This window comes from Castor canadensis, chromosome 16 (genome assembly GCF_047511655.1).
Source record: "Castor canadensis chromosome 16, mCasCan1.hap1v2, whole genome shotgun sequence".
Taxonomy (NCBI): Eukaryota; Metazoa; Chordata; class Mammalia; order Rodentia; family Castoridae; genus Castor; species Castor canadensis.
Genome location: NC_133401.1, coordinates 13737701 through 13761600, shown reverse-complemented (window position 1 = coordinate 13761600; position 23900 = coordinate 13737701). Strand labels below are relative to the sequence as shown.

The 23900-nt window shown below is 49.1% G+C and overlaps 1 protein-coding gene across 2 annotated transcripts in view; it reads left to right on the top strand.

The window, feature by feature from the left end:
- The first annotated feature begins 249 nt into the window (after positions 1-249).
- The window catches only part of Sptbn4 (spectrin beta, non-erythrocytic 4), a 75601-nt gene continuing 51950 nt past the window's right edge, over positions 250-23900 (top strand). For both annotated transcript variants that reach the window (XR_012442493.1, XM_020166916.2), the window contains exons 1-13: positions 250-353; positions 2743-2929; positions 11552-11703; positions 13215-13388; positions 15939-16030; positions 17040-17120; positions 18531-18646; positions 20421-20533; positions 20629-20816; positions 20889-21006; positions 21274-21432; positions 22341-22643; positions 23398-23548. Coding sequence is in view for 1 of the 2 variants with exons in the window: in XM_020166916.2 (XP_020022505.2) it covers positions 2758-2929; positions 11552-11703; positions 13215-13388; positions 15939-16030; positions 17040-17120; positions 18531-18646; positions 20421-20533; positions 20629-20816; positions 20889-21006; positions 21274-21432; positions 22341-22643; positions 23398-23548 (1819 nt within the window). In the remaining variant the exon portion in view is untranslated. The remainder of the gene's footprint in view (positions 354-2742; positions 2930-11551; positions 11704-13214; positions 13389-15938; positions 16031-17039; positions 17121-18530; positions 18647-20420; positions 20534-20628; positions 20817-20888; positions 21007-21273; positions 21433-22340; positions 22644-23397; positions 23549-23900) is intronic.

Sequence of the window (23900 nt, the reverse complement as noted above, 5' to 3'; positions counted from 1 at the left end):
GTGACCCAGTGTATGTGTGGCAGTGTGGGAGTGTGTGACGCTACCTCTGCCCCTCGTGGGTGCAGCTGTGCATCACACGCGTGGCCCGGCGTGTGACAGCGCGGGGGCCCGCGCCGCAGCAGGCGGCAGGGGCGGCGGGGCCGGCGGGCGGGAGGGGGTCCCGGGGGCGCGCGGAGGAGCGCGGCGGCGCGGGCTGGGGGAGGCGCGGCGGCGGCGGCGGCGGCGGCGGCGGCGGCGGCGCATGCGGATCTGACCGAGCCGGGCCGGGCCGGGCCGGGCCGCGGACGCCGACAGGGAGGGCTGTCGGGCGCGGCGAGCAGCGGGGACAGCAGCACCGGCGGCCGCGGGCCCAGGTGAGCGGCGTTGCGGCCGATGGCTCCTTCCCCAGCATCTCCCACCTGCCCTAGCATCCTCCCTGGGGGGCTGTGGGCACGGCCTGAGTCCCCCGGTCTCCCTAGCTGGGTGAACACAAGGGGTCGAAGGTAGAATGAGCCCCCAACCCCCATCCTAGTCCTGCCTGCGAGCCATGCGTGGGTCTTCCCGCAGGCCTTGTCCTTTCCAGGTCCCTCCTCCTCCGCACGGTGACTGGACCGCAGAGGAAGAGAGACGGCGGCTTTGGAACGGTTAAGGCATCCGATCCCACCCGCCCTTCAGCGTCCGGCCAGCCTTTGATGGGGTCTGGGCAGGACACCCTTCCCACCTCCCCCATCACCTTCTCCCCTTTTACTTCGCCATTCAATCCCCACGTAGGGCCAGAGCTGCTCCCCGGCCCCGCCGACAGAGAGCTCGACAAGTGCTAAGCGCCTCCCCATCCCCAAGTAGCCTCCATCGAGGGAACAGTTGTGATCACCGCTTAACAGGAAAGGAAACTGAGGCACAGAGAGGCCAAGTTAAAGATACTAGGTTAGAGATAGAGCAGGAACAAGGCAAGACTTGAACTTATTTCTGTCTGACTCCAGAAAGGCATTTTGATTTACTAAGATATGTGACCAAAAGATGAAGAATTATAGCAGACTGGGGGTGTAGCTCAGTGGTACAGAGCAGGCAAGCCTCCTGAGGCCCTGGGTTCAATCTCACCAGCTCCACAAGGAAAAAAAAAAAAGAATAATGACAAGGAACATGTACTGAGGACCTGCTATATACAAATTACCATGTTCCTTTGTTATTAACTAATTTCATCTTCAAACGTCCCTGGAGTTTTTATAGATTAAACAGACTGAGGACCAGAGAGGAGAAGTGACTTGTTCAAGGTCACTACTTGCAGCTTTCTATGGAAGAAGAGAAGACTAACAGTGGATTTTGGTGTGCTTACCAAAAGGGATAACTTCCACTAACCTTGGCCCACAACCCAGACCCTACCTGCCTTCCTACTGTCTGGGTCTTTTGAGAGTGTCATTCTTTCCTGTCTTTTATTTTTATGTTTTGGTGGTACTGGGGCTTGAACTCAGGGCCTCACAGTTGCTAGGCAGATATGCTACCACTTGAGCCACCCCTCCCCCTAGTCCTTTTTGCTTTAGTTATTTTTCCAAGAGTGTCTCTCATTTTTGCCTGGGCCAACCTTGGACTGTGATCCTCCTCCCTACACTTCCCACATCACTGGGAAGACAGGTGTGGGCCCATCATGCTGTCTTATTTGTTGACATAGGGTTCTTTTTTTTTTTTTTTTGTAGGTCTGGGGTTTGAACTCAGGACCTACACCTTGAACCACTCCACCCACCCTTTTTTTGGATAGGTTTTCAAGAGACAAATTTGCACTGGCTGCCCAGGTCTTCTGATCTCTGATAGACACACTCACTACTAGGGTTCCTTGGGGGGCTTGTCTACTCTAGTTACCCTTGGCTGGAATGGCCAGGGCCCTGGAGCTGGCCTAGTTCACGTATGTTTCTTATGGCTAAGGTGAGCATAAGCAGGAACACCCAAGGTCTCTTGAGTCTAACCATCCAGGCTAGCACGACAGCACTTCCGCCCAATTCTGTTGTCCAAAGCAAGTCACATGGTTAAACCCAAGAGAGAGTGGGACACCCAACACACTCATACCTTTTCCACCTGAACAGTTGGAGGACACTAAAGAGTTATATGGCAAAGGCTGTGACTACAATGGTGAAGAATTGGGGCCATTATTACAACCACTCTATCATAGTGCCTGCATTTAAATCTTAGCTACTTGCAGGCTGTGTAACTAAGGCTGGGGGTGTGGCTCAAGTGTTAGAATGCTTGCTTATTTAACAAGCACAAGGCCCTGAGATCAAACTCCAGTTCTGTCCCTTTCCCCCAAAAAAAACCCAAAGCTGTATAACTCAGGCAAGTGAATTACACTCTGTGCCTCAATTTTCTCCTTCGCAAAATGGGCCTATAATAACTGATCACTGGGGAATTCAATTTGTGAGAATTAAATAAGAGAATGCATGTAAGGTACTGAGCAACACCAAGTGCTCAATGCATGTTCATTATAATTATTGCATCGTAGTTCTGTGATGACAATGTTATTGTTCTAATAGTAATAATAATACAGTGACTATTTGCAAGGCAGCTGCCCCAGGTCAGGCATTAAGTCAGGTACATTACCACAGTCCTCTGAAGTAGTCAGTGTGAATATCATTCATTCTTATTATGTCCACTTGAAGGACAAAGAAATCGAGGGTCAGCGAGGGCTCAGGACTCATAGCCAGTCACTGTTAGAAGTGGGGTCCTCTGAGCTCAGGCCCTGGTTCCAGTCCTAACCTACCTCTCCCCAACCCCCAGGCCTCACCTTCCCTGATGGCACAGGTTCCAGGGGAAGTGGACAACATGGAGGGGTTGCCTGCCCTCAACAACAACAACCCTTCAGCCCGCTGGGAGAGTCCAGATCGGGGCTGGGAGCGGGAGCCGACGGCTGCCTCCACTGCAGCCGCTTCGCTGTTTGAGTGCTCACGGATCAAGGCCTTAGCAGGTACCTGGAGGAAGGCTGGGTGGGCAGAGGGGAGTGGAGGGGGGTGCTGGGGTGGTCTCAGTGCATCTTAGAGCCTGAGAACCTCCATGGCCAAGAGGTGGGGTGGAGGAGAGTTACAGACACTCACCACTTGTATCTTTAGACCAGCTCTGCACAATAGAACTTTCCATTCTGATGGAAGTGTTCTGTATATGTGGTGGCCAATATAGTAACCATTAGTAAATGTGGCTACTGAGCACTTGAAGTGTGGCTAGTGCTACTTAAGGGACAGTTTTAACATTTTATTCTTTTAATTAATTTAAATTTAAATAGACAAACGCAGCTGTGAGCTGTATGAATAGCACTTTCTTAGAAACAAGGTCTTGCTAAGTAGCCTAGGCTGTGGCTTCAACTCCCTAGGTAGTGTAGGCTGGTCTCGAACTCCCCATCCTCCTGCCTTACCCTCCCAAATGCTGGGATTACAGGTGTGAACTCAGATTGCTTTAGAACACAGAACTTTGTAAGCATTTTCCTCGGGACTCCCAAACGCAGAACAGTTGGACTTCAGCTGACTTTGGAATGTCGTACTCAAACATTCTTCAAAACTGAGACTTTTTCCTTTTGGTGCTGGGAGAGAACTAAGGATCTTGTGCATGCTAGGCAAGGATATACCCCAACCCTTCATTGTTGTTTTTGTTTTTAAGACAGGGTCTCACTTTGTGGCCCAGGTTGGCCTCGAACTTGTGATCCATCTGCCTTAGCTCCTGAGTGCTGAGATTACAGGCATGCTACACCTGGCTCAAAACTGAGCCATTTAGAAATTAAGATGTTTGGAAATATAGAACTTTATGGTCATAACCTTAGAAGTTTTAATCACTGGCCCCTAGGATCCTAAAGCCATAGAAACAAACAAATGCATATAAATCCTTAGGACTTTATCATTCTAAACCTTTAGGATTTCTGGTTAGAAATCTGGGTCCTGAGTCTTTGAGGCAGAGTGACTGAGCCTTCCTCTCTTTGCCTCTGAAATCCTTAATCTCAGGCCATCCTAGATGGTTGCTCGTTCTGTTTTTTTTGTCTTAGAACGGTATCAGTGAAACCTGAGAGATGTATCACTATAGAATCTTTGTTTTTTGTGGTACTGGAAATTGAATTCAGGGTTTTACACTTGCTAGGCAGTGTATCTATCACATGAGTCATTCTGCCAGCTCTTACTATAAAGTCTTAGAACCTCCAGAATTGCAGGCCCTTAAACCTTAGGATTTGATATTCCTAGGGCTTTGGAAGGGGCTTTGGAAACTCAGAACTGTTTAACCATCTGCTTAAACACTCAGCATTGCCTCTAAAACATTAACCCTTTGCCCCTGGAAATGTTAACGCTTTGCAACATGGTGCCCTGTAGTCACAAAATAAGGATGGATGGTGGATGCCAGGGTTCACGCCTATGATCCTAGTTACTTGGGAGGCTGAGATTAGGAGGATAACAGTTCAAGGTCAGTCAGGGCAAATAGTTCCCGAGACCCCATCTCCAAAATAACCAGAGCAAAATGGACTGGAGGTATGGCTCAAGCAGTAGAGCGCCTGCTTTGCAAGTGCAAAGCCCCAAGTTCAAACCCCAGTCACCCCTCTCCCTCCGGTATCTATATTTGGTTACAATCATGACATCCGAAAATCCTAAAGTCCCAATCAGTTCCCTCAGGATCTCAGAACTTGAGAAACTCAGCATTTTGCCATGATAGAAGCTTTCATGGAGCCAGTCCCCAGAATCCCGGTGGATCCAGGACTGGACCATGGTAGATAGCAAAAATCTGAGGGTGTTCCAGTGCCTTCTATAAAATGGCACAATGTTTGACTATAACCTGCAAATATCCTCCTCCTGCATAATTTGTATTTATTTATTTGAACCCAGGGCCTCTAGCATGCTAACTAAGCAGGAGCTATACCTCTTCATCCACACTCCTGGCAAACAGTAATGAATCTCTGTTTTCTTTTGTTTTGTTTTGTGGTACTAGGGATTGAACCCAGCCTGTAATCCCAGCTACTCAGAAGGTTGAGGCAGGACTTTGTCTAGTTTGAGGCCAGTCCCGGTAAAGTTAGAGAGTTCCTATCTCAAAAACAAAATAAAAACATAAAGGCTAGGGGTGTGGCTCGAGTGGTAGAGCTCCTGCCTACGAAGGGTGAGGACCTGACCTCAAATTTCAATATGGAAAAAAAAAGTCTTTGCCTACTCCAAGATTTCGGAGATACTTTTTTTTGGTGGTATTGGAGTTTGAACTCAGGGCCTGGCAATCTACCAGTTGAGCCTACCCCTCTTCCCCAAACATTTTTGCCTGGGGCTGGCCTCAGACTGCGGTCCTCCTACTTCAGCCTCCTGTATAGCTGGAATTACAGGTATGCACCACCATGATCAGTCCAAAGATTTCTTAAGAAAGACATAAATAATCAGGTGTGGTGGCCACCCATAGTCTTAGTACTTGGAAGACTCAGTCCAGTCTCACCTAACAATTAGAGGCCATCCCAAAATAACCAGAGCAAAATGGAATGGACGTCAATCGGTAGAGCACCTGAACATGAAGCCCTGAGTTCAAACCCTACTCCTACCAAAAAAAACCAAAAAACAATCTAGATACCTCTTTAAGGCCTCAGCTATCATCATTGTTGCAGTGGGGACCAAATGTCCACTTGAGTTTCAGAGGAAGCAAACTATATTTAAAACATAGCAGTACCCATTGTGTGCACTCATACACACAGTCATAGACAACCATGCTACCTACAACCTTGAACCTTCCCCACAACAAACCATCTGCGCTGAGCGACCTCGCTCATAGCTCCTTGTGAAACAGCACGAAAAAGATTTTTGGATTGTGTACACAGGGGCCAACTGCTGGGTCATGCAGGCACACCTAATTTCATTTGATTTAGGAATGTCCAGTAGCTTTCGGTGTGGCCAGTCCAGTCTGTACTCCCACCAGCAGGCATGACAGTTATGTTATCCCAACATTCACACCTATACTTGGTATTCGTCACTTCCTGCCTTTCCCCAGACTAATAATCAAACATGATTTACATATTAAGTCTTTATCTTTCCTCCTTTGCCAGTAACGGGTAAAAGAGTAGCTATTTCTCTTCTCGTGAAAGTCTCCATATATCAGGTGTAAGAATAAGTTAAATTCAAGCTGGGCACTGTGGCTCAACCTGTAATCCTAGCTACTTGGGAGGCTGCTTATTCTAAACAAATCTATTTCTCTTGTGATTCGTGATCACCCAGTGGGAAAGAATATGTAAACGAGTCTGGCAGCTGGTGCCTGAGTTCGAAGCCAGCCTAGGCTACATAGTGAGATCCTGTCTCAAAAAAAAGAAAAGAAAAACCCAAAATATTAAAAAGGTTGGGGGAGGGCTGGGGGCCTAGCTCAAGTGGTAAAGTGCTCATCCAGTAAGTAGGAAGTCCTGGGTTTAATTCCCAGTACAGAGAGAGAGAGAGAAATATGTCAAAATCAATATGAAAGACTCAGTATGAAGCCAGACATTGTGATGCCCAGTTATAATCCTAGCTACTTAGGAGGGAGAGGTAGGAGATTCCAGGCTCCAGGCCAGCCTGGGCAAAAGTGTGAGACCCTACCTAGAAAAAAAACAAACAAACAAAAACAAACTGAACACAAAAGGGCTGGGAGCGAGGCTCAAGTGAGAGAGAAACCAACGGCTTAACAAATGCAAGGCTCTGAGTTCAATCCATAGTACTGGAAAAAGAAAAGGGGAAAGAGAAGAAAAGTATGAGCACAACAGCAAAAGTAGGACTATTGTTGTTATCCTGGAGTCTTTTTTGATATCTTTCTTCTTTTCTTTTTTTTTGCGGTACTGGGGCTTGAAGCTGCCTCCTGAGAAGCTGGGATTACAGGCTTGAGCCACTGGTGCCTAGCTTTTTTTTTTTTTTTTTTAATGAGACTGGAGTTTGAACTCAAGGCTTCACAAAGTGGGTGCTCTGCAGCTTGAGCCACACCTCCAGTCCTGTCCTGGAGTTTCTTTCGTTTTTTTTTTTTTTTTTTGCAGTTCTGGGGCTTGAACTCAGGGCCTACACCTTGAGCCACTCCACCACCCCTTTCTTGTGATGGGTTTTTTCAAGATAGGGTCTCGAAAACTCTTTGCAAAGGCTGGCTTGGAACTGTGATCCTCCTGATCTCTGCCTCCTGAGTAGATAGGATTACAGGCGTGACCCTCCAGTGCCTGGTTGTCCTGGAGTCTTGACAACCCACAGATAACTGTGTCGGGGTAGATGTTGCTGAGGATGTAAGGAGAGGAGCCAGGCTTTGCAGAAACTGGTCAGGGAAGGAGCAGGAAGGACAAATTCCTTGACCTCTTCTCTCCTTTTATCTTCTACTGGCCAAATCCGACCAGAAGTCCAAGGGCTCTGAGCACTGGGGAGCCCATTCATCCTGCCTACCCCAGCCATGCTCCTGGGCTCAGAGCAGGTGTAGAAAGTGGCAGAGTGGCTCAAGTGGTTCTAAGAGCACCTGCCTAGAAAAGTGGAGGGGAGCACCGAGGGGCAAACTGAGGGTCCCCACAGTGTAGCCACATACACCCAGCAACACAGCAAACATTCGTGTTGTCTTGGCTCAGAGTGGCTCTCTGAGACGTATTTGGTTGCCATCCTCTCCTGTGTTTTACTAACATGTACATCAGTTGCCGACATTTAAAAACAGATTTTTGATTGTTTGACTTCTTGTGAACTGTCACATGAGTTGGGAACACTGGGCTTCTGTTCCTTCAAGACTGTGTTCTTGGGGATGCATGGCTGCTGCTGCCTTTTAGGGTGTCCTGTTCTTTCAGTGATCATGGTCTATCTGGCTTCTGTTGGCATCTTCATTCTTGATCCCTGCGTAAGGCTAACAAGATTGTGTTTACAGGGTTGAGCATGGTGGGTCGTCTCTGTAATTCCAGCTACTCCAGGGACAGAGATGGGAGGATCTCAGTTGGATGCTGGCCTGGGCAAAGGTAGCTGGAGACCCTCTGTGAAAATTAAACTAATAGCAAAAGGTCTGGGGGCATGGCTTAAGTGGTAGAGCACTTAACTAGGAAGCTGAGGTCCTGAGTTCAAATCCCAATACCACAGATACACACAAATAAAAGACCATGATAACAAATATAGAAACCTTATGGCATTGTCCTTTATAAAGTCATCATCCAGTGGTCCAGCATGGGTTTCTCTTGGTTGTCTTTGGGTGTTATGGAAATAAAATTGCAAAACAAAAAATATTATCATCGGTTTAGCTTCTTCAAGCAGGAGTTCCCAAGCACTCAGGGGTTCTCAGAACCCAGAGCAGAAACCCGGATCAAGTCCACATCCCTCCGAGAGTGGAGATGGCCTTGAGAGGTCACACAGCTGGCCACCCATCAAGGTCAGTCTGAAGTCAATAGATGCCTCTGTGGGGATGCACTACACTTCCTTCTGGCTTCATTGTTGGCCACAATCTGCCAGATAGGCACGAACGTTGGCTGTTGGAAGGCAGAGGAATAAAACCCACTTAAATGTCTTTTCTGTCACCTGTTCCTCATGTGTGACGGATCATCGCATGTTTACACAGGCTTCCAGCCAGTCTACAACAGCACAAAACCCATACCCAACCAACAAGAAATCATATTCGGGCTTGCTGTCTGCACATCCACTCTCAAATTAGAGGTAAACATTCAACATACAACTTGAAGTGAAAAAAACTCTATCAGGTATGAGGCCCTGCTTCCAAATCCCAGCACCAATACTACTATGACTGATAATAAATAATAGCAACAGCCCATCAAAAATGGCTGCAGAGTGACTCAAGTGGGAGAGTGCCTGCCTAGGAAGCTCGAGCCCTCAGCTCAAACCCCAGCACCACAAAAAAAAAAAAAAAAAAAAAAAAAGTCAAGGAAGCCAGCACTCATTAGAGACTGGAGAATGGCAAGTTCAAGGACAGCTTGAGCTAAATAGTGAGACCACGTCTCAAAAAAATGATGGCAGCAACAACAAAATGGTCAAAGGACTTGAATCAACATTTTTTTTCAAAGAAGATACACAAATGACCAAAGAAGTACACGAAAAGATATTGTAGATTCAAAATCACAATGAAATACCACTTCAAACCCACTCAGATGCTTGCAATTTTATAAAGGGGAGAAAAATAATGGGTTGGAGGCACGGCTTAAGTGGTACAGTATCTGCCTAGCAAGCACAAGGCTCTGAGTTCAACCCCTAATACCACCAGAAAAAGGGGGGGTTAATAAGTGTTGACAGAATATGGGGTTGGAGCCCTTGTACATTGCTCTTGGGGATATAATATGGGGCAGTGAGTTTGAAAAAATATTTTGATAGTTCCCTTAAAAATTAAACACAGAGTTACCAGGTGACTCAGGATACCCATCCTAGGTATTCAGAAGGTAGTCCCCTCTTCTTTAAAGCTTGAATTTCTGTGGTTTCAGTTATCCACGGTCAATTGCAATCCAAAAACATGAAACGGAAAATTCCAGCAATAGAGTCAGGCAGGGAGGTGCATGCCTGTAATCCCAGCACTCGAGAGGCTGAGACAAGAGGCTCACAGGTGAGGTTAGTATTGGCCACATAGAGAGCTTCATGCCAGTATTGAGCTTCATGGCAAGACTGTCTCAACAAAAGAGAAGAGCAGGGCTGCTGTAGAGTTGCCTGCCTAGCAAGCACAAGGCTCTGAGTTCAAACCCCAGTACCACTAAAAAAAAAAAAGTTATCAGAAAAAAAAGAAAAGAAAATTCCAGAAACAAACAACCCATAAGTAACTTTTATCTCACTATATTGCTATAATTGTTCTATTTTATTATTGGTTATGGATAATATCTTACTGTGCCTTGTTTATAAATTAAACTTTGTCATCAGTATGCTCAGGAGAAAACATAATATTCACAGGGCTAATTACTATCAGTGGTTTCAGGCTTCCATTGAGCATCTTGGAACATGAATAAGGGGTCACTGTTCTATCCCCAGGACAATTTAAAACTTACATCCACACAAAAATTTGTACACAAATGTCCATAACTGCCTCACATAATTGCTAAAAAGTAGAAACACCCTAGATGTCTGTTAACTGAATAGATAAAATATGTCCACACAGTGGAATATTATTCGGCCATAAAAAAGGATACAATATCGGCCCCTGCAATGACATGAGTGAGTCTTTAAAATATTTCACTAGCGGGGTATGGTAGTACATGCCTGCAATTCTGGTTTCTTGGGAGGCTGAGGCAGGAGAGTCAAGATTTCAAAGCCAGCCTGAGACACGTAGCTGAGATCCCCCCTTATTTCAAAAAGCACCGGTGGCCTTGGGCAATGGTGGCTCACACTTATAATCCCAGCACTCAGAGGCAGAGATCAGGAGGATCAAGGATCAAAACCAGACCAGGCAAATAGTTTTTGAGACCCTATCTCAAAAAAACAAAAAAACAAGAACAAAAACAAACCACATCACAAAAAAGGGCTGGCAGAGTGGCTCAAGGTGTAGAACCTGAGTTCAAACCCCAGTACTGCAAAAAAAAAAAAAATCAAAACAGACAAACAAAACCCAAAACAGCAAAAGTAACAAGAAAAACCATTATAGTAAGTGAAAGAAGCCAGGCATTTTTACATGAAATGTATAGCACAGACAAATCCACAGGCAGACAAAGTAGATTTGTGGTTGTCTAGGACTAGGGCAAGGGGAAACTCTGAGTACAGGGTTTCTTTTGAGGGTAATGAAAATGTTCTGATGTTAGTTGTGATGGCTGCACGACTCTGACTGTAATAAAGCCCACTAAATTTGCACTTTAAAAGGATGTATTTTATAGTATAAATTATAGCTCATACTGAAGATATTATTTAAAGAACAAAAAGCTAGCAAGAGAGATCTCATCAATTTCCCCGTAAACAAGCAGGGCAGACAGTACACTTTCTTCCAGTGCCCTCCCATTGGTGAGGACAAAGTCATGTGTTGTTCCTTTCCCTTGCCCTTGGGAGGCAGGAAACCTACTGTCTGTTTGTCCAGTGCGATTGCTCTAAGAGAGAGGTAGAGGAGACGTTGTGTCTTCAGGAGTGCTCAGTCTGTTCCTTCCTCCTTATCACCTCCTGAGGTCTGTGAAGTGCTGTTTATTTTTAATCTCTAAATAATTCTCCAATATGTCTCCCCTCCTTCCATCCCCACAACTGCTCCAGCCTCATCCTCTCTCTCCTGGGTCCTTTCCCCAATAACCTCCCTGAGTCTGGCTATCATTCTTGCTCTCTCCGGTTTCCTTTCCAAATAGCAACCAGAGAAATTTGTGAAATGCAACTTTCATCCTGATTCTCCCCTTCTTAAACCTGCCATGGCTCCCCACTGTTCACTCATGTGTTGTCTGTCCCCCACTCCGCCCAGTCCCATGAGTACAGTACCAGGAATAGAGTGGGTACTCAAATATTGAATGAATGAGTGAACGAATGAACAGAGCCAAGTAGGGTAGCAGAGAAGGCTTCTTGTCAGGGATGTCGTCACCAGGTGGGCAGCAGCAGGTGGGGGAATGTGTCACACTCAGGAGGAGCTGCCAAGTCTTGGCTGGGGTGGCGGAGGCCTGGAGAGAAGCTGGAAGGGAACCAGGGGCTTTGGAGAAGCAGGGCTCATGGGGCCTGTTGTCCAGATGAGCGGGAGGCCGTGCAGAAGAAAACCTTCACCAAGTGGGTGAACTCGCACCTGGCCCGCGTGGGCTGCCACATCGGGGACCTGTACACGGACCTCCGGGACGGCTTCATGCTCACGCGGCTCCTGGAAGTGCTGTCGGGAGAGCAGCTGGTGAGCAGCGGCCTGAGGGCTGGAGGAAGGGGGTGGCCCTGGGGTCTTGGGATGGGGGTTGGGCATGGCTGGAAGGGCTGGAATCTAAGCAGAGGTCTGGCAAACTAAGGGTTGGCTGGAGCACCCTACAAGGGCCCTGGGGGAAGAAGGTGCCTTGGTTTAAATGGGCGAGGCTATGGCACTGGGGTGGAGCTTGCAGTGAAGAGCTGGAGTACAGGGCTTAGAACTGAACCAAAATCCTGGTGAACCTAAGGCAGTGGTTTCCGAGGAGGGGCTTGTTGGAGGGTCGGGGCTCTGTTGGAAGGGCTGGGCTAGTGGAGAAGAGAGAGGCTTTACTAGAAGGGACTGATGGGTTGTTGTTATTATTATTTTGGTGGTGTGCTAAGGTTTGAACTCAGGCCTCTAGCTTGCTAGGCAGGCACTCTACCACTTGAGCCATGTCTTCAGCCCAAGACTGATGGGGTCATGGGGTTGGAAAGAGCCTGATTATAAAACAGGGCAGAAATTGCCAGGTACAGTGCTGCAGGCCTATAATCCCAGCTACTCGGGAAGCACAGGTAGGAGGATCGCAGTCCCAGGCAGGACCCAGGGCAAAACCCAGAGACCCTAATTTGAAAAATAACTACAAAGCAGTAAAAGGACTGAGGGCGTGGCTCAAGCGGTAGAATGCCTGCCTAGTGAGTGTGAGGCCCTGAGTTCAAACCCAGATACGCTAAACAACAACGGGGGAAAAAAAAAAAGGGCAGAACTGCAGGGGGTCAGTGCATGAGGGTGGGGGGTTCTAAACTCAGAGGTAGCGTTCTTTGGTAAGATGAGACTTAAAGGGTCATGAAGGTCTTGGGGACACAAATAGCATTGTAACTTTCATCCCCACCACCTGGAACAGAGTTCCTGGGGCATATTAGGGTATGTTTGGAAGGAAGGAATAGGTGACTAGGTGGAGGATGACTCCATTGAAAGTGCCCACTGTGGGAGGAGGGGGATGGGCTACGCAGGGGTCGCTTGGGGTTTGGCTTGTGGAATGGAGTGGGGTATTTCTGGGTTTGGATTCAACTCATCTCAGTGATCCTGAAGGGACAGAGATTCACTGAAAGAAAGTAGCCCAGGGCTCAGAAAGTCGTGAGTTCTGTACATACATAGCAAGAAAGGCCATTGGGAGGAACTGAGTCACAAACTAAGGGAAGAGTTCTGGCCTATGGCGGGGCTTGACTGGCACGGGCATAGCTCCTGGCAGGGGGCTGAAACTGAGTACGTGGTCATGGAATAGTGGCAAATGCTGGGAACCCCACAGACCCCCTGGAAGGGGCGGAGCCTCGTGGCGAGGGGTGTGGCCATCGGGTTGGAGGTGGGGCGTCAGTGGAAGGGGTGAGGCCCGCACTTAAGCGGTGAAAGGATGTGACTCTGGAGAGGACCTGGCTTTGGACACCCGGAGTGTGGCTGTGCGAGGAGCAGGGCCGAGGGCGCCTTGCTCTTGGCCAGGTCCGCAGCGCCCAACGCTCCTGCTGCCCTAGCCGAGGCCCACGCGTGGCCGCATGCGGATCCACTCGCTGGAGAACGTGGACAAGGCGCTGCAGTTCCTGAAGGAGCAGCGTGTGCACCTGGAAAACGTGGGATCGCATGACATCGTGGATGGGAACCATCGGCTGACGCTGGGGTTGGTCTGGACCATCATCCTGCGTTTCCAGGTGAGCCCCAAGTCACTCCAGCCTAGTTCTCCCTCTCCCCCACAGTGGCCCCTTATGAAGGCCTCTACCCATTCTCTCCCTCTCTCCTTCTATCCTTACCTTTCTCTCCCTCCCTCCCTCTCTCCTCCCTCCTTCCCTTCTCTCCTCCCTTCCTCCATCCCTCCCCTCCTCCCTTCCTTCTAAAAATATTCCTAATATGTCACTAATGTGCTGCATTCCAGGGCAGGGGGCACAGCAGATGCAAAGGCCCGGAGGTAGGAATAGCTCATATTGTTGAACTACAGAAAGAAGAGCAGAGCAGCAAGAGAACAGAATGCAAGGGGGAGGCAGAGATGAGATATAGGGGTTACCAGGGCTTAGGTGGATCTCTGATTAGCAGTTTGGATTTTATTCTGTCTGGAGTTGGGAGAGCCTGAAGATTTTTTTTTTTTAATGAAGAGTTTTTGTGTTTGTTTTTGTTTTTGAGGCAGAGTCTCACTATATAGCACAGATTGGCCTTGAACACACTATTGTAGCCCAGGTTGGTCTCAAACTCAGAATTCTCCTGCCTTTTACTCACTAGTGCTTGGGATTATAGGCATACACTACTGAGTTCAGTAGCCTGGAGATTATTTTTTTTTTTAATCAAGAAGAGGGGTCTAATCAGATTTAGAAAGATCACTCTAAATTGGAGGTGGTCACCAGAACTGGGGCCAAGGGCCGGGAATATAATTCAATGGTTGAGTGCTTGCCTGGCATGCACAGGCCTTGGGTTTGAGTCCCAGGCAAAAAAAATTAAATAAAAAATGGGGGGCAGTGCATAGAGACACAGGGCTACTTAGGAAGCAGAGATCTGGAGGACCACAGTTCTAGTCCAGCTTGGGTGAAAAAGTTATCATGACCCCATCTCAACTGAGAAGCTGGGCATGGTGGTATGCACTGTGATCTAGGGAGGCAATAGGTAGGAGGATCAAGGTCCCAGGCAGGGGCAAAAATGTGAGCCTCTATCTAAAAAAATCACGAAAATTAAAAGGGCTGAAGGTGTGGCTTAAGTGGAAGAGCTCCTGCCTAGCAAGCTGGAGGCCCTGAAGTCAAACCTCAGTTTCACAAAAAAAAAAAAAAAAAAGGAAGGGGAGGTTGAAAGCCCACAGAGGAGACTGGAGTTGGGCCAGGGTAGGGTAGGGGATGGAGAGGTGAAGAGAGGGCAGGTGGGGAAGACACTCAGGAGGTGGAGTGGACAGGCCCATAGGGGAAGAAGAGGGGGAAGGGGAGAGAGGTGCCAGGAGGAGACTCAGAGCTCTGGGCTGGGGACTAGGCAATGATGAGGTTGCCCTGAGATAGGACCAGGGGGAGATACTGAGGACAGTTTGGAACATGGTTCCTGTTGGATTTGTGGGTGTGAGTGGGGGGCACATCTAGGAGGCCACTAGAACTGGGGATGGAGCTCAGGGGATGGGCTGGGGTTGGAGATAAGAATGAAAGTGTCATTATAGAATCAAGAAATAAGATCATGGAGATGGGGGATCACAGCTGGCATATGGCAGATGGAGCCCCCAGAAGGGTCTGGGACCTCCTTGGAAGGGTCTTGGTTCTTTTCCTTGGCACCAACATGCCAAATCCAATTCAAGTCTCAAACACCCCTCCCCACCTGAGGATCTAGAATCCACTGTAGATTCTGGACCACTCAAAATCTTATTGGGAGGTTGAGGCAGGAGGATCTCGAGTTCGAGGCCAACCTAGGCTATATAGTGGGTTCGGGGCCAGAGTGGACTACATAGTGAGATCTTGCCTCAAAAAAACCAACCAGCCCACCAAGCAAGTAAACAAACAAAACTGTATTGAACACCTACTAAGTGGGCTGCAGCAATGAACAAAATAAATGACGTCCTGGAGGTTTTACGGTACAGTGTGAAAGACAGTCCATCTGAAGAATGAGGAAGACACCTACGTGGTGTTACACGCAGAGGAGGTAAGGAAGCAGGGAAGGAAAGAGTGGGATTTGGATGTGTGCTGAGATTTGAAATCCAGTGGTGGGTGAGGGCCTCACTGAGAGAAGGTGATAGTTGAGTGAACACCTGAGGGAGGAATGGACCCATGCTTCAACCAGGGGGTTAGGAAGTTCCAGGCAGAGGAAACTGCCAGTGCGCAGGCGCCCCAAGGCTGGAGGACGCTGGTGATCGGATGGAAAGGCTGCAGGTGTCTGCAGGGTTGTGAGCTGTGCAGGATGGGGCCGTAGACTTAGTGAGGGGAGGGCAGGAGGACTTTCCTTTACCCGGAGTGACATGGAACCACAAGGGCGCTGAGGAGCAGAGCATGTAGTCTGGTTTGAATATTCACAGGATCCCTTTTTCTGCCAGGAAGGTCACTTCACTGGCAAGGTGGCCTGGATCAGGGAAGTGATCCACACACTCAATTTGGAGGCTTCCCTGGAAACTGAGAACTCACCCCATCACTGCCTCCCCCAACTGGCTGTCCTCACACTCCTAAAAACCTCACTCCCTGTTTCCCCTCTGCCACCGGCCTCCCTGGTAACAGGATGAGTGGCCTCTGTAGCACTTTTTGTCCTCACAGATTCAAGTCATTAAAATTGAGACTGAGGACAACAGAGAGACACGCTCGGCCAAGGACGCTCTGCTCTTATGGTGCCAAATGAAGACAGCTGGGTGAGTGGGTGAGCACCTCCTCCCCTCAAGGCAGGTGGGCCCCTAACCTTTGGGGTTCCTTCTGGGACAAGAGCTGAAGGAGGAGTCCATGTCTTGTGTTGAAATTTACATCCGAAGCTAACAAACTGGTAAATAGAATATGTCCAGTTTTTCAACCTCGATAAACAAATCTTCCCTGCAAGCTGGGAGGCCAAGTTCAAGTGCAGAACTCTTGGACTTTAACACTGCTGGAAAGTGGTAGCTGTTCCCAGCCTGCTCCCCTCCCTCTGCCTTCCAACTCATCTCATCCTGAAGTTTGGTGGGTTATTCAGGCACCTGTGTGGACCCCCAGCCTAAGTCCCAGATCTGGCCATCCCCTCCTATTTAGAAGTCACTTCTCCATCTAGAAGGGCACCTGTCAGGCCTCTGGTAGCCTGGGCAGTGATTTGAGATAATGAGGGGTAGGCACAGACTCTAGTGGGCACTTCCCCTTAGCCCCCAGTTTTCTGCCCTGAAGGGAGAGGCATAGCCCAAAACTCCAGCACCCTGTGGAGAGCAGTGCCCCGCCCCTTGGGGGGGTAGCAGGAGGGATGGATGGCACAGAGGTAGGCTTTGTGTGACTTGACTTGATTGTGTCTTGCAATTCCATCTGTTTCTCCATGTGTCTGTCTTTACCTCTGTGTCTCCTTTTCCTTGTCCCTACCTCTCCCCTACCCTGCTTTCTCTTTGACCTCCTGTCTCTCTGCCCTCCTCTCTTCTCTCCTTCCTCTGCCATTTCTGTCTTTGCTCTCCCTCTCTCGTTCCTTCCCTTTGACTCTTTTTCTCCTCTCTTGTCTTTCTCATCTCCCTGGCTCTTCCCACCCATCTGTCTTATTTAACCTTGCTGTATCTATTTGTCTGGCTGTATGTGTACATGTCTATGTATCTATTTGCCTATGTATCCATGGAATATCCATCTTTCTCCATCTTCCTCCCACTCTCCCTTCCTGACTCTCCATCTCTGCCTCTTTCTCCCCTTCCTCACTGCCAGTTATCCTGAGGTGAACATCCAGAATTTCACCACCAGCTGGAGGGATGGCCTGGCCTTCAATGCCCTCATTCACCGACACAGGTACTACCTGACTTGGGGCAGCCCAGTCCTGCTCCACACCCTGCTTCATGTCCCCACAGTCACATACTTTTACCCGTGTAGTGTATAAATGAGGACCCAATCCCTTCACCTTAACATGGACGTACACATTTATTTCCCTTAACATACCTGCCCTTCACACTTTCATGCAGGCACTCACACCCACATAGGCTTTTTTTTTTTTTTTTTTTTGGTGGGACCAGGGTTTGAACTTAGGCCTTCACTCTTGCAAAGCAGGCACTCTACCGCTTGAGCCACACCCCAGGGCCATTTTGCTCTGGTTATTTTGGGGTCTGGGAAACTATTTGATTGGACTGGCCTCAAACCACAAACCTCCCAATTTTAGCCTCCCAAGTAGCTTAGATTACAGGCATGAGCCACCACCAGTGTCTGACTTAGACCTTTTTTTTGTGTGTGTGTGTGGTACTGGGGCTTGAACTCAAGGCCTACACCTTGAGCCACTCCACCAGCCTGTTTTTGTGATGGGTTTTTTCGAGATAAGATCTCACTAACTATTTGCCCTGACTGGTTTCAAACTGCAGTTCTCCTGGTCTCTGCTTCCTGAGTAGCTAGGATTACAGGCGTGAGCCACGGTTGCCTGGCACCAAGTATTTTCTTTACACTAAGCACTGCTTCATTGCTTTCCACTAAGTTATTTATTTACTTATTCATTCATTCACTTATTTAGTTATTTGTTTTTTAACTTAGTGATACTGGGGTTTGAACTCAGGGCCTCATGCTTGCTAGGTAGGTGCTCTACCACTTCAGCCACCCTGCCAGTCCACCACTAAGTCAATTATTATTCTATGGTCCTACTAGGCATTTACCATTATTGTCCCCTTTTCACAAATTAGGAAACCAGCACAGAGAAATGAGGTGTCAACCCAGAGTAACACAGCCAGCATGTCACCAAGCTGGGTCTGGACCCCAATGGGCCGGCCCAGACTTCACACTTCTAACCACTTCGTAATACCACCTATAAATACACCTGAGTAGCCATGCCTGCATCACCCTACACACACCCTACACCCAACACACCTGTGTTGTCAGATCGTCCCACAGAAACTCACACGGGCAGGCTCCTTGTGGGTGCATCTCTTCCAAGCACGCGTGGACTGACCCACCCCCACATCTGCACACACGGGCTAGCTTTTGTGTGCCCAGAGACAAGTGCACACACACACACACACATACACTCTGATAGGACTGCTCACACCATGGGCACACACTGCCCAGCCCAATCCTGCACAAGCACACATAGCTTCCCTCTGGCTGGATGTGCTCCCTGTGCCCCCAACCCTGGGTAGGGCCCAGATAAGGCTGTCTGTCCACTGGCTTGACTGCTGGCCCTGGAGCCTGCCTGCTGCCTGCCTGCTCTGTGCTCCTGCCCAGGCCTGATCTTGTGGACTTCAGCAAACTCACCAAGTCCAACGCCACCTACAACCTGCAGAGAGCCTTCCGCACAGCCGAGCAGCATCTGGGGCTGGCACGGCTCCTGGACCCTGAAGGTGAGCCCTGTGTGGCCCCAGTCCTGACTTCCTCCACAAGGGGCTCCCAACCTCAGTGCCATGTCAGACTCAATTCCATCCTCCCCCAGCACCATTCCAAATCCCAAGGATATTCTAGATCCCACCTCCTTACCCAGCCCCTCCCTTTCCTCATCTCCCATCCCTCCCCTTTCCCATTTCCACATCTCTTCCTCGCTCCATCATCAACCCCAACCTGTCCCCACTCCCATTCCAGCATGATCCCTCCCTCCCCGCCCTGAATTCCCTCCCCAACTCCATTCTCAACCATCTCCCTTACCTATCTCCAAACCCATCCCCATCCCTAATGCCAGCCCCATATTCAAGTGTTCCCACCTCAGCCACATCTTCAATCCCAGCCCCTTCCTATGTCCATCCCAAATCCCTATCCACCCCCAATTCTATCCCAGCCCACTCCATATCTACTACCAGCCACAGCTCTGTCCTCACCCCTGGCTCCTTCCCCATTTTCAGTCTTTCCCAGCCCCATCCCTAACTTCAGACCCTTCCCCAATCCATAGTCCTCACCAGCACCAGTCCCCTGCCTCTAAAATAACAGCAACTCCCTTTTCCTGAGCACCTACACGGCTCGGGACATTATCACAACTGTTCCTCTTCATCCTGACGCTGTTCCGTTTCATCTGCACACTGACCTGGTTGGGTAGAATTGATCAACCCCATTTTAAAGAGAAGAAAATTGGGCTGGGGACATGGCTCAAGTAGTAGAGCACCTGCCTAGCAAACCCCAGTACCACTGAAAAACTGAAATTAAAAAAAAAAGAGACAAATGAAGGCTCAGAGAAGTTAAGTCACTTGCCTAGCATCACACCAAAAAATAGTAAACAGGACTTTGTGACCACACGAGTTATGGTTTCAATGATTCCTCTACCCTGCCTCTGGTGGCTATCTTTTGTGCTGCGTACCTGACGGATAGTGGGCATTAGTAAATATCAGTTTCATGAGGTTATGAAGCATAAGGACCAAAAATAATGTGCAGTCAATCAATGTGTAAGTTGAAATGACATCAGGATTTATCGAGTGCCCCCTCTGTGTCAGTCTATTCTTTCTGTGGTCCTGGGAAGCAGGAAGCTGGATTGTCCTTACTATAACAGTGGGGAAACTGAAGTTTAGAAAAATTAGGTCCATTTTCTAAGGACACACAGCAAATAAGTAGTCGAGCTCAGATTCAAGCACACGCTGCTTTCAAAGCCCAAGTCCTTGACTTCAACTTCACACACCATTCATATACTTACTGGGTATTTGTTGATACCTGTTAGGTGCTAAGCATGGCAAGAACAGTGGTTTAAAAGAGGCACAGTTGTTCAGACAGAGCTCAAACTCCAGGTAATGACTCAATCACATCAGCGAATGCTTAGTTGCAACTTGTGATACCTTACAGGAAGGAAATGATGAGATGGTGTGAGAAAGAATAGCAAGAGGAAACCATTTTCAGGCAGGGGGAAGAAGGGAGTTTGTGTGAATTAATTTGAGTTGAGCTTTAAGTGGGAGTTAGGCACACAGAAGGAATGGTATCCAGGCAGAGAGAAGAGGACATGCAAAGGCCCTGAGGTGAAGGCAGAATGATGCGTTCAAGAAATAATTACAGATCATTTCTCTGTGGTTATATGTGTTAGGCACTATTTAATTCTATGACATAGATTTCCACTGGACAGATACAAAAGCTGAGGAACAGAGAGGTTGTCTTGCCAAAGGTCACACAGCTACTGAAGTTCCCCCATTCCCCTTTCCTCTGCAGATGTGAACATGGAGGCCCCAGATGAGAAATCCATCATCACCTATGTGGTCTCTTTCTACCACTACTTCTCCAAGATGAAGGCTCTGGCTGTGGAAGGAAAGAGGATTGGGAAGGTAGGAGGAGCCAAGGGATGGGGTGATGGAGGCCTGGGAACCAGCTGGGGGAAGATGTGGGATGAGACTGACCCCACCCTCCTCTGCTGGGTCAGGTCCTGGACCAGGTGTTGGAGGTAGGAAAGATTGTAGAACATTACGAGGAGCTGGCGGCTGAGCTGCTGGCTTGGATCCACCGGACCGTGAGCCTCATCAGTAACCAGAAGTTTGCCAACTCCCTGAGTGGGGTGCAGCAACAGCTGCAGGCTTTCACAGCCTACTGCACATTGGAGAAGCCTGTCAAGTGAGACCCAGCTTGGGAGGAGGGTGGAGGCTGGAGGCCGGGGACAGGACCCCTAAGCTCATGCCCCTTCAGGTTTCAGGAGAAGGGGAACCTGGAAGTGCTGCTCTTCAGCATCCAGAGCAAACTGCGTGCCTGCAACCGTCGCCTCTTTGTGCCTCGGGAGGGCTGTGGCATCTGGGATATTGACAAGGTAAGGTTGGGGGTATAGGGGAGAAGCCAGGCTACTTTGTGGAGTTGAATAGGTTGTGCACTGTTCAAAGAAGCCATTCACATTGTAGACATCAGAGATTAGATATTCATTCTGACGGTTTCCCAGGAGTCATATCAAGAGGAAGCAACATTTTTCTAATTTGCATAAAGGTACCATATATGCTGTGAATGGTCTTAGACAGAGAAGGCAAGGCCATTAAACTGGTGGAGATGTTGTAGTCTGACTGGTTCCTCTTGTCTTCCTCAGGCATGGGGCCAATTGGAGAAGGCAGAGCACGAGCGGGAGGCTGCCCTACGGGCTGAGCTGATCCGGCAGGAGAAGCTGGAACTTCTGGCCCAGAGGTTTGACCACAAGGTGGCCATGAGGGAGAGCTGGCTGAATGAGAACCAGCGCTTGGTCTCCCAGGTACAAGGTGTTGGGCTTGGCCCCGGGGGGTGGGGGAGGTGGGAGGTGGGGGTGGGGAGGGAAAGTGGAGAGGATGGATGACCTTGGGAAGTGTTGGATTAGTCTCCTAGGTGACAAGTGAGGGTGGAGGGAGTCCTAAAGGATTAGTGGGTGAGGGGAATAGGCCTGATCTCCACAGTAACAGGAGAGGGAGGCTGGTCTCCAAAGGAGGGCAGAATTAATCTCTTCAGAAGTAGGGGGAAAGCTGGGCATTAATGGTTCACACCTGTAATCCTAGCTACTCAGGAGGCAGAGATCAGGAGAATCATGGTTCGAAGCCAGCCTGGCAAATAGTTCAGGAGATGCTATCTCAAAACAAACAAACAAACAAAAAACCATCAGAGAAAAAGGGCTGGTGGAGTGGCTCAAGGTATAGGCCCTGAGTTCAATCCCCAGTACTGCCAAAAAAAAAAGAAATAGAGGTAGCATTTAACTAGGCTAAGTGACCAGGTTGTAACTGGTGTCCGAGGTAACTCAAAGGCTCCAGGACACTGGAAGAATGGGAAATGTTTCCTAGGTAACAAGATAGGGTTAGAGACGTGATAAGGGAAGGTGGGACGGTCTCCAAGGTAATAGGGAAGGTGGACTGATTTCTGGGGTAACTGGGGAGTGTGGGGCTGGTCTCCAAGCTAACAGGGGAAGATGGATTGATTTCCAGGGTAACTGGGGAGGGTGGAGTTGGTCTCCAGGGTAACAGGGAAAGGTAGACTGATGACCAGGGTAACTGGGGAGGGTGGGGCTGGTCTCCAGAGTAACAGGGGGGAGTGGACTTGATGTCTAGGGTGATGGGGGAGGGAAGTTTCCAGGGTCACTCAGGGTCAAGGACTACTGAGACAGCGTGGTGAGTGTCTATGGCCTGCACTGCCCAGGACAATTTTGGGTATGAGCTGCCAGCAGTGGAGGCAGCCATGAAGAAGCACGAAGCTATTGAAGCTGACATTGCAGCCTATGAGGAGCGGGTACAGGGCGTGGCAGAACTGGCCCAGGCATTAGCAACCGAAGGCTACTATGATGCTCGGCGGGTGGCAGCCCAGCGTGACAGTGTCCTGCGCCAGTGGGCCCTACTAACTGGGCTGGTAGGTGCCCGGCGGACCCGACTTGAGCAGAACCTGGCTCTGCAGAAGGTCTTCCAGGAGATGGTGTACATGGTGGACTGGATGGAGGAGATGCAGGTGGGTATCAGAAGAGGGATGGGGATGTGGGTAGGGGATGGGGAGGACAGGGAGGTATATAGATCTGAAAGAGTTAACAGAGAGGAAGAGAGAGAGAGGGAAGTAGGAGAGCAGAAAAAGATAAAGATGAAGCCAGAGAGACCAAGGGAGAGTGTGAGAGAAAGATAAAGGAGAGGCAGAAAAAGGTAGAATAAGAAAGAGACAGCAAAATAGAAGGAAAAGACACAGAGATACAGAGATGGAGAGAGCCAGGGATAGAGATATAGACTAGACCAGACAAAGATGGTTACAGTTAGAGAGAGAGAGAGAAAGAGAAATCAGAGAAAAAGGGAGAGCCAGAGGGGTGGGCAGGAAGTGGGCATTTGACATCTCTTTGTCTACAGACAATGACACATGGGTGGGGTCAGTTTGGGAGAGAGACACTTACTAGAGGTATATGGATACAGAGAGAAGAGGATAGGAAAGATGGAAGGGGAGAGAGAGACAGAGAGAGAGGGAGAGATGTGGAGGAAGCTGAGATGCAGGCAGAGAGAGGAAACACTGTGACAGAGATGAGAAAGGTGAAGGTGATGAGCGATGGAAATACTGGGAGAGAGAAAGACAAAGCAAGAGGATGACATACACAAGATGGCCAAGACAGAAATCGGAGTTCCAAACAACAGTGCCATGCAGACCAAGGCTGGCACAGGGGTGGGGAGAGGTGAGAGGCCCTTCGGCAATGCCAGGGGTGTGCTCAGTGCTGCCCACCTTGCAGGCTCAGCTGCTGTCCCGGGAGTGTGGGCAGCACCTGGTGGAGGCGGATGACCTCTTGCAGAAGCATGGACTGCTGGAGGGGGACATCGCAGCCCAGAGTGAGCGAGTGGAGGCTCTCAATGCTGCAGCCCTGCGATTCTCCCAGCTGCAGGGTGAGTCTGGGGGACGGGGCGGGGGATGTGGTAGAGTTTTTCAGGGCTGATGCTGATAGAGGCAAGGATGACTCTTGAGAGATGGGAGGAAATAGTGAGCTCCCTGTCACTAAGCAGAGACTAGCATCCATCACCTGTAGGGAAATCATGGTGGTTGGGGGCGGGGAGAATCAGTGCCCTGGGTGAGAGGTTGGACCACTTGACTTCTTCCTTCTTTGAGATTCTACAATAATAGCCCACATTTACTGAGCATTTATGTGCTAAGTCCTTCCCAGCTCAGTCCCAGTGAATACCATAAACACATACACACCAAAAAAACAAAACAAAACTGTAAGGGTCTGGAGGTCAGCTC